At 28.9% G+C, this 10,188-nt stretch overlaps 1 protein-coding gene across 10 annotated transcripts in view; it reads right to left on the reverse strand.

Moving 5' to 3' along the window:
• Nucleotides 1-1,508: 1,508 nt before the first annotated feature.
• The window catches only part of LOC115234525 (transmembrane and coiled-coil domains protein 2), a 12,767-nt gene continuing 4,087 nt past the window's right edge, over nucleotides 1,509-10,188 (reverse strand). For 2 of the 10 annotated variants that reach the window (XM_029805670.1, XM_029805673.1), the window contains exons 2-11: nucleotides 8,005-8,216; nucleotides 7,562-7,781; nucleotides 6,866-7,031; nucleotides 6,510-6,738; nucleotides 6,297-6,341; nucleotides 5,994-6,076; nucleotides 4,778-5,106; nucleotides 4,230-4,630; nucleotides 3,771-3,931; nucleotides 1,509-3,617 (exon numbers count right to left, since the gene is read on the reverse strand). In XM_029805670.1, coding sequence (XP_029661530.1) covers nucleotides 3,775-3,931; nucleotides 4,230-4,630; nucleotides 4,778-5,106; nucleotides 5,994-6,076; nucleotides 6,297-6,341; nucleotides 6,510-6,738; nucleotides 6,866-7,031; nucleotides 7,562-7,781; nucleotides 8,005-8,147 — 1,773 coding nt within the window. In that variant the 5' untranslated portion in view covers nucleotides 8,148-8,216 and the 3' untranslated portion in view covers nucleotides 1,509-3,617; nucleotides 3,771-3,774. Of the gene's footprint in view, nucleotides 3,618-3,770; nucleotides 3,932-4,229; nucleotides 4,631-4,777; nucleotides 5,107-5,832; nucleotides 5,842-5,993; nucleotides 6,077-6,296; nucleotides 6,342-6,509; nucleotides 6,739-6,865; nucleotides 7,032-7,561; nucleotides 7,782-8,004; nucleotides 8,217-9,746; nucleotides 10,183-10,188 lie in introns of those variants that run through there. The other 8 variants (XM_029805672.1, XM_029805675.1, XM_029805674.1 and 5 more) reach the window with 8 other exon arrangements.

Consider the following 10,188-nt stretch of genomic DNA (forward strand, 5'->3'; position numbering starts at 1 on the left):
ATATATATATTTATATAATGAATGTAACATTCTTTACAATAACTGCTGCTGGCTTTGCCTATTACCGTTCTACAATTGACAACGAATATTTATTCTATAATTTGACATTAACTATCTACCTACGCAAGGCATCGATGACATAATTTATTTAACAGTTCTGTTGTCTAAGTTATATCTACATGTAGGGGGCCCCTAAGCTACAAACGACGACAAATTATTATTTTTAATGCTAATTACCAATAACATCGCAAATTATAAGGTACACATATTTGTATGACGTTGTGCCGTAGAGCCTCATAAATATAAAATACATATAAAATTGTAAACGGCTTTATGTAGAAAAACGTAAACTTATGCGATAGTTCAATAAAGTACAAAATACGTTCGTCGTTGTGTGTTTTTAATAACTTTGTTAATTTCAAGAATTGGCGCATCATCTCTCTATTATATATTTTAATCTTTCAGTTTTCTTCCTCTACATATCGCTCAAATATTTTTATAAGCGTGCAGGGGCCCTCATTAAAAATCGGTGGTCAATCGTGTGGATAAATTCTCTAATCCTCTAATAGTGTTAAATATATATGTTACAAAAGCACCATGATCTAAAATTAAAAACATATAGGGTGTTTTGTGTATTATCTAACAAATATATAGAACGCGGAATTAATATAAATTTGTTTTTTTAAGTATATTTCGTTTAAAGAAGCTAAAATGGCAATACAAAATGCAGTTCAAACATTGTCACATTTTAATATAAAACTTAATATATGTTTAACACCCTATACATTTTGACTACTTATATGATTATGTAATATTAAATATTTACAATTTTAAAAATTAGTTTCATGTATTTTATATAACGAAAAAAACATTGACATATTGAGATATTCGGTTAAATGAATACGTCTTTATTTGTCGCAAATATTACTTATTGCATATATGAATGATGAACAGTATTTATGAAATCTCTGTATATATACAGCATGTATGTTTTGTGGAATATTTCCCAATTGTGATTATATTGATCCCAAAGCTGCTTCTTAAATTTTAAGCTTATATATAAACCTAGCATAATCACAGCAATTTGTGTAAATCCGAAATGGAATATTTACTCTAGAGGAACATGAAAAACAATATTGAAAATATTGAAACACCATTTTCCTGGCGTCAATTGTTAATTTGTTAAATTGTCCAAATCAATGCTAAACTATACACGAGAAATTTGCTGGATAATCTCGAGAACAATAAATACACTTGATGAATATGCAGTCAATTTCCACTTGTGCTTTGAGATCAAGAATAAATTGAATAGCAATCTTTTTGCATGTTATTTCATCACGCCTTCAATTTCTATATGTTGAATTACTGCTCATTTACCAAATATTCTTATCCTTTTTTTCGTCTTATTGCATATTTATAAATTAATACATTTGAATAGCAATGTATACTGTTAATATTCAAAATATTCGTATCGACACATAGTGAAACATATCATTAAATTTTTTTTACGCAATACAAGCAGCTATTTTGAATTATTTTCTGAATAGGAAATTCTTTGCGCTGTTATATTTGCTATGCTATTAAATGGACAAATGGACACAGATACCGAAATGTTGAATACAAGCTATTGTATTATTACTTAACTGCAAACACATATACATATTATTATTTAGCCACAAACACATAACAGCCTGAAATAAGGATAAACATTGAAATTTCTATGTGCAAGACAGAAACCGCATAGATGAGATGAATTGAGTGATATTTGCTATTTAATTTTAATGTATATTATGTGTTGCGATTGTATCTAGTAACAATAGTGCTTAAACATGGATTATCTCAGACATAGAATGGTGAAAAAATGGAAAAGTATATTATAAAATAGTGAATATATAAGACATATTTATGCTCTGTTATTAAACAGTGATAGTGTATACAGAAGAAACACAAACTAGACGCTTGTTTTAGAATTCTATTTTGTGATTTTAACTTGTCTTGTTTTTACCACATATCAAATACTTTGCACGTTTCTGTAAATTTGTATTCTTTCATATTATATGATATTAATTTACATAAGGAATTTCTTTCTCCGATATTAAAAATTTTAAATTATAGTGCACGTTATTAAATTCAAGCCAATGTTAAATTAAACATAATTCCTACAGCATTGTAGTCCTTCAGTCTTTCTCTCATTTCAATTAACTGTCATGGTTCAATTCTTTATGCTCATTATAATATATTGGATTGAACCGAAAGTTCGTGCTGTTTTTTCGGTCTTTATCTGTTAGCAAAAAACGGAACGAACTTTCCGTTCAACTTAATACATGCAGATTTATGTTTTTGATGATTAGATTGCTAATAATGGCTAATAACTGGGATAATAATAAATCGTTCCTGCGTCTTTCATTGTCATATACACAGTTTTAACGTTATATATGTAATGCGATGTGAATTGTATCGTAGTCGTAGTATAAGAGGAAAGAGACGGTTGGTCCTCTTTTATTGATATTGGATTTAATAGCACATGCGCGCGTTGTACGTGAAACTTGTTATTTATATCCAAATTTCGTATTCACTTTGATTTTTCACAAACATAATATCTTTTAACATAGTTTTCAGCAAAATTTCTTTCATTATCCCTTTCATTGAACTCGAGACTCAATTTACACGCTAACTATTTTATGCAATGCACAACAATAATGATTAAAAAGCTTGCATTTTCTAGAGAGTTTATACCTTTTTATATATCGAATTTTACAAATAACAAGTAAACAATGTACAATATATACTACTTTATACTTTATACAACGCCGGACAGCAGCTATTTTTAGTGATATAAGAGCTCTGTCTTAATTTACAATTATTGTTTAGCAATTGGACGATTGGGATGTTACAAATCCTTCATTTCGTTTCATTTATCGAAATATACATCCAAGAGGATTCGAAACAAACCGTTTTTACATTAACAAATTGTTGTTGGACCTATCATCTCATGCAGGTTGAAGACAGTGTTCTGGTGTGCATCACTTTAACAACACTTTCTCACTTGATTTCTTTTACACTATTTTTTGACCATTCATCCGCCAAAAAATAAATATGTGAGATATGTTGCCAATTGGTGAAATCAAACTTTCATAATAATGTATCACATATATATACACCCAAGCAGTGTCATACTATATAATACTATTAGAATTATTTTCTGTGCCTTAATTTCTAATGTCATTCGTCCAGTAATATAGATCATACTAATAAATCATGAAAAATTGAAGCTAATATCAGATCAAAATGAGAATATAAATTAATGACAATTTGTACAAATTAATTTATAAAAATCGCGTATTTTCTTATAGCAAAATAACTTTGTGTCAATTTAAATAATTATATCAAAAATAAAATTAACATATTACTTATTTTTACGAAAACAATAGTAATAATAATATAATAAAAAGTTTAAATAACCAAAGATACAAATAAACTTATTTACATACTTATATACACACTATTATTGCTTCAATGTTACAACATTGATAAATGGATGCAAGATTTCAATCAATGTATATCCAATCTAACCCAGCTTCATCACAAAAAATCCAATTAAATTTAAGTATTCCACCCTAAAATAATAAATATTATTCACTTAAAATATCTCTGTGATGAATTATTTGACTTTTATATATTTGGTTTAATTTAAATTCTCTCTCTTTCTGAATTATAATGACACAATAAATTGCATCGACAAAAGAATGTGCAAGATTTAATATACTTACAATGCTACTTCATGGCAAGGGTCTGCTTAAGATGGCGTATGAGGTGACTACCAACATCATGTACCTCAGGCCATTGCTTTAGCACAAACACTATGCCAAGCACAACGAATGTGGTTGTTAATATACGCACCCTACACATGAAACAATGAGGCTTAGTACAGCTGTAACAAACATGCAAAAACAAAATAGAATAATGAATGAGCAAAATAAAATCAGATTTAAAATCACATATTGTAATATAAAGATGAATGAAACTTGAAGAAGAGAAAACAAATTATAATTTAAGAGAAAAAGAAAGATTATTGTATATTGGTATCTTATTTATATTGCACATTTTTTAAAACTATTATGTGTAATTATCTGTCAAAATGATAAGAATATATAATTTAAATATTCCATTGATGAATAAGTCATTATTACAATGAAAAAAAAAACAAGCTATTTTAATAACAATTTTACCTAGTTCTGAGGAAAGGCATCATAATACCAGCACCTGTTGCAACGAGAAGCAAAATAACTTGCAATACGGTTAATACTACATTTATCAATTTTACAACCAATGCTCTTGCATTGCTATTATCTAGACCCTCCAATGTCACGTATTGCTGGTGCTGTTGTTGCTGATGCTCCATTTTACAGATTTTAGTTTGACAACTCTCCAACATCTCGTGTATATCACGTAGTCTATCCTCGCTTTGATATTGCACTTTTTCCTCCATATCTGTAATAGTCTGTTTCAAGTTTTCTACTTCGTTTTGATGTAGTTCCGTTAAGTCGTTAATCTGCTCTTCCAAACGTTCGCATCTGAAACGTTCTTCTTGGAGGGAATGGGAAAGATATGTCACTTCCTGTTGTAATGTCTAGATAACAAAAAGAAAATTAGTTATATATTTCTATCATTACAAAATTACACATGTAATCTTTTTACCTCACATATACAATCTATTTAAAATATCAGCTCAAATGTACTGAAATGATCAATTATACAATCGAGATTGAATACAAACCTTTACGCTATCTAATTTTTCCCTCATTTGGTCAAGATGTTCTCGGTGTTCTTGTAGTTCTGCGAAAATAGATTTGAGACTCAAGGCTGCATTATTACTATGACAAGCGTGCGGCTGTCCTCTACTACCAGGACCACTTTCACTGGTCACGCTAGAACATTCCGATCCTTCCTCGGACGGGAATTTCATAGCCGCTGCGCTTTGAGTAGATCCTAGACTGCATCCACCAGGAAGTGTGGCTGAACCATGATGAGTTTTGTCTTCTTCAACGCTAGCGTTATCACCATTACCTGCATGCGGTGTATCGTTTACATAAAAAGTCGAGCCATCTGTAGAGACACAGAGGTGGCAAGTTAGAATGTTATCCAATACCAAAGAGTTTAGCCTTTCGAGAAATGAAAATTATTTTTATTATTTAGTTTCCTTACATAAGTAAAACGCATAAATCACTCTTTTTATTATTTTAGATAATATCTAAAACGCAAAAAATTTTTGTTTTTTATTATAATAGTATATATATATTATAACTGTGATTATTTGATAAATTATATATTTTAGCATTATTTTTTTAAGTATTGGATAACTGGTAACTAAAGAAAGACAAATACATAATTACAGAAGAAGCAACTGCAAATTACATAATATCTCACTACATAATAAGATATATATATATTTATATGTGTGTGTGTGCGTGTGTGTGTGTATGTATACATACATACATACATACATACATACATACATACATACATATACATACAATATATATGTGCAACATAAAAGACAGGATGAAACTATATTTAAAAAAATAGAAGAAATAAATTTCTTGCCAACAAAGAAATAGAAAGTTAACAAGCAAAAGTATTAAAAGTAAGAAATACATTATATAAACAAGATAATTTTTAATATCAAATACTTAAGATATAGCGATATTGTTATCACTTAATTTTGTAAAGAAGATAAGAAGCTTGAAGCAGAGCCGAAAAAATACTGTGTGCAAAAAGCATATAATAAAGTGTAACAAAATTCTTTCGCCCCTTGACCAACACATTACTTACTACTCTCAACTGCCATGATAGCAAAAATGTTAAAAAATGTTTATTTTCTTCTATTTAACATATTTTACATTTAAATAAATGCTAAAAAAATACTTTTATATTGTAAAAATTATATAAAATTAATTATAAAATTCACTAGAAATTTATTTATTATTACTTACGTGATAAAGTATTTATGTTATCAGCACTTCCAAATTTATTCTTAATAAGATGAGCAAACTCTCTTGGTTTAGACATTACAGTTCTGCAATAGAGAGAATACAATTGTAAATATAAATAAGCACAATATTTTTATATAATACCTTTTGTAAACTTTTAAGAAAAGAGTAAATATGTTTTATTAATTTTAAGATGCAGTAATATTAATGGTAACATGATTCTAAAAAGTTCTGCGATGAATCAAAGAATAAAAATATAGTTTCAGCACATTTGGGTATGGGATCTATTTTTAAATGAACATTCACCCTGAAAAACCAGTGATTCCGTCCCTTATGTTTCCTCCCACATGTCTGAAATGTAAGTCCAAATTAGCCAAAGATATTATTTTTATAATATCTATTTTATAAGAGATATACAGTAAAATTTATATCCTTCACAACAAATAGGCATTTTTCCCTAGATATGAAAAAAAAGTTAATCACACTTGTATTTGAAATAATCATCTATTTAATACTCACTTAAGTCCTTGTCCCATATCGCGTAACATTTCTCTCGGTTGTCTATGACTCGCGGGTGCGCCATTCATTTCGTAATTTTTCAATTTTTTCATGTAACTGTCTAACTTTTTTTGTAGCTGTGAAATACTATGAGCCGATTTTTGATTCTTCTTCTCAAATACTGTTTTAATCCTAGTTAATTGCTGTTTGTCCGCATTAGCAGCCAATTTTAAATATTCATTGACGTTTTCTATAAAAATCAAATAATACATAATTTGTATATATAAGAATAAAAAATACATATCAAAACAAGAAAGGCAGATTCTTTGTATTTTTGTATATCTTCTTATTAGTTAAATTGTGAAATGTTTACGTACCATCCCGCGTGGTTTGTTCTATTCTTATCAATTCTCGCGTCTTAGCGATTTTACTTTGTATATGTTCAATAGCTTGGCGAACTCGTGTTGCACTAGAGTCAACATCGTCAGCTATCAATTCAGAAGAACCATTTGATAGGAACGATTGGGTTGCATGGTATTGTTCCTATAGATATATTAAATACATGAATATCACGCACACATACATATACATGAATCATTTAAAAATGTTTAAGATATAAGTCATATATATAATGTTAAATATAAGAACATGTTTTTCAAAACAGAGTTTCAACATACTAGAAACAAATTACCTTATATTCTCTGTTCTAGTAAGAAATCAAATAAAACAAAAAGTTTTTAAATTAATTTTGAATATAAATAGTTTAGATATGAAACCAATATAGTCTTGCTGAAAACATTATGTGCATAGTCATACTATTTGACCTATGACCTAACTGTATATAAATAGTTGATAATCCACTACATTAGTACATGTACAATATTATATAACTCTTTTTATGTAAGAATGCAAAGTCATGTTATATGCTCAATACACATATACATTAGGCGGACAAAGTAACAATTTTCCTGCCTGCCATTGATATAAACGTTTATTATCTCATACAGTACTTTATTAAAGAATTAAGATATTTCTTCAAATTCTCGAATCAACGAAAACATTTTAATACATACTCCTTCGTCATCAGTCGGTGGATGAATATTTGGCACAAACTCCTCTGGTTCGGCAGTGTTTGTAATATTACTTGATTCATCCATAGCATCTCCCATGCGAATTAAATTTCCTGGTGATCTTTGTCTACTGCTGCTCTTCATGCTGAGGCTACTTCCTGTACCACCACCACCGCCGCCGCCACTACTTCCACTGCCTGTGCTACCCTCGCCTGCTTGAGAACTAAAACACATATTTAATAAATGTCACTTCTATCTATTATTTTCCTTATTTTTTCAAATTAGCATTTAATGTATTGAAATTAACACAAAAATATTATACACAATAGTATTATACACAAATAAATAAATTATGAATATATATATGACTTGTTGGATGGTTGTTACATATTAAATATGTAATAAATAAATAATATCTATAACTATATTGTTTAATAGAGTCTTACATTGAAACATTACGCAATCTCGAAGTATGATCCAAGCTCACTGTTGATGACTGCTGATGTAGTTGGGATGTCGAAGGCGCTCTACTAGGAGATCCACTGCGCGAGCTGTTCTTACTAGAAGTGTTTACCATCAAGCTTGCCATGCCTTCCTTTCAAGAAGGTTATCATTTATCCCTTGTTCTATCTATCGCTTTGTTTCAGCAAGTTCACACCTAGATAAAGCAAATTATATAAGTATTACAAAAAAATTATGGAATATATAATAGTATAATTTTATATAATTATTATGCTATTAATTAATACAAAATCTATTATTAATCCATTTATTTTAAAATTGTATATTCAATAAATATCAATATTTAATAATTTTAAGTTGAAAGAATTAAAAGATACAATTCTAATAATTAATATCAGGAATTAAAGAATGGATAATCTAAGAGATTCCTCATGCTTCCTAGTATTATTAGATAAAAGTCAGTATCAGCAGAGTATATCTCTTCTATGATAAACTTTATCTTGCTACAGTTTATTATGATTCATAGGCTTTTCCTGAGAATAAACCAGTGATAAAATAATCTCAATTTCAAAGATTTATTTTAATACATGTATAATTTTATTTTATTATTGATATTTCTTAATCTTTTTGCATTATATATATATATATAAACATTTATTAATTAATTTAATCTCACTATATCATTAATATAAATATATTTTAATGTTAATTTTCTGAAACAGTATACTTTTTTTATATATTCCTTCTATTACAACAATATAAAACATAAGGCATAACAAGTTACAGAACAAACATTCCATTGTGCCGAACCCCTGTGCCTATCTTGAACAGCAATTTTCTCTCTCTAAGAGGTTACATTATCTAATTTATATTTTAAATATACATTGAGCACAGTCTGTGTATCTAAATTTAGAATGTAGGATATGTCACAGAGAGATATGTCAAAGAGATAAATTCATATTTAATTTACAATAACAATTATTTAAAAGTCCTGCTTAATGTGCAAATAATAATATAACACAAAAATATTGCTGTGTTTTTGTTTTAATTATACATTTAAGATTTGTACAAAATTTCTAAAAATCTTTTTAACTGAATTGTATTAAGAAAGAAGTTTTTACTTAATATTGATGTTATATGTACTATAAATTACTACATCATTTAATTATATCAAAATTAAATTTAACATATTAAAATTTGTTTTCCTGTTACTGCCTGCAACAATAAATAAAAAGGAAAAAAATGCATAAATATTTTTCCTACATTGCTGCTTTTAATTCAATCTGATTGAATGAATCAATGAATCATTGAATACGTTGCTATTATCATGACTGTGATTACTAATGTAGATCTAGGATTAAAAATGCATAGTAAACAACATGACATTACTGAAAACTACAGTTCAAAGGATACAAGCTTTTCAAGATACTATATTCATCTCGTTCATCTTGCTGTTTAATCATTTTATAAATACATATATAAGATATAAGATTTAAAAAAATAGAAAACTTTAAAGCATGAGAATTGAGAGTAAAGATATTTATACTCTCTCTTTATAAAATTACATAAAAAGTAACCAAAACTCTCTTAATTAGAGAATGATAAAATCAGGGATGCAAGCGATTAAATTTTAGGATATTCATCGAATCTGTCATTCATCTGAGCGACAAAAAAATGCTCGCATTCGTTACCATACTTGATGTAAGGTAAACGAAATTAAACTTGCCGATCACGTGGTTGGCGAAAGTCTCGGCGATGTTCCTTTTTAGACCACGAGTACCAAGAGTAGCTGGTTACACAATTTAACAAAACTGTACAACTCTGTACAAACGTACACAACGTTTCGCGATAGTAATACAAAGCACAGAGGTGATACACTTTGCACGACATACGAGACAGTTCGCAGGACGATTGTAAAACGCATTCGCGTAACGGCGTTGCTTTTGCGTTACTCGACGATCTGAAAGAAATGCGAAGTTCATGGACTTTGCTCTCCTGTCAATTTCGCTTGTGCACGTACTGTGAACCGCAAAGTAGTTCGCACTGGTATCGATGAAAAATCCACACCGTGTATTAACATAAGTAGCGCGCGCGTTTATAGGATCGGCGAAACAATAACGTCGATTTCTCGCTAGGCTGTCTCCTTCTCTTACGTTACAGGTTGCATT

Source organism: Formica exsecta, unplaced genomic scaffold (genome assembly GCF_003651465.1).
Source record: "Formica exsecta isolate Colony F162 unplaced genomic scaffold, ASM365146v1 scaffold2, whole genome shotgun sequence".
NCBI classification, from domain to species: domain Eukaryota; kingdom Metazoa; phylum Arthropoda; class Insecta; order Hymenoptera; family Formicidae; genus Formica; species Formica exsecta.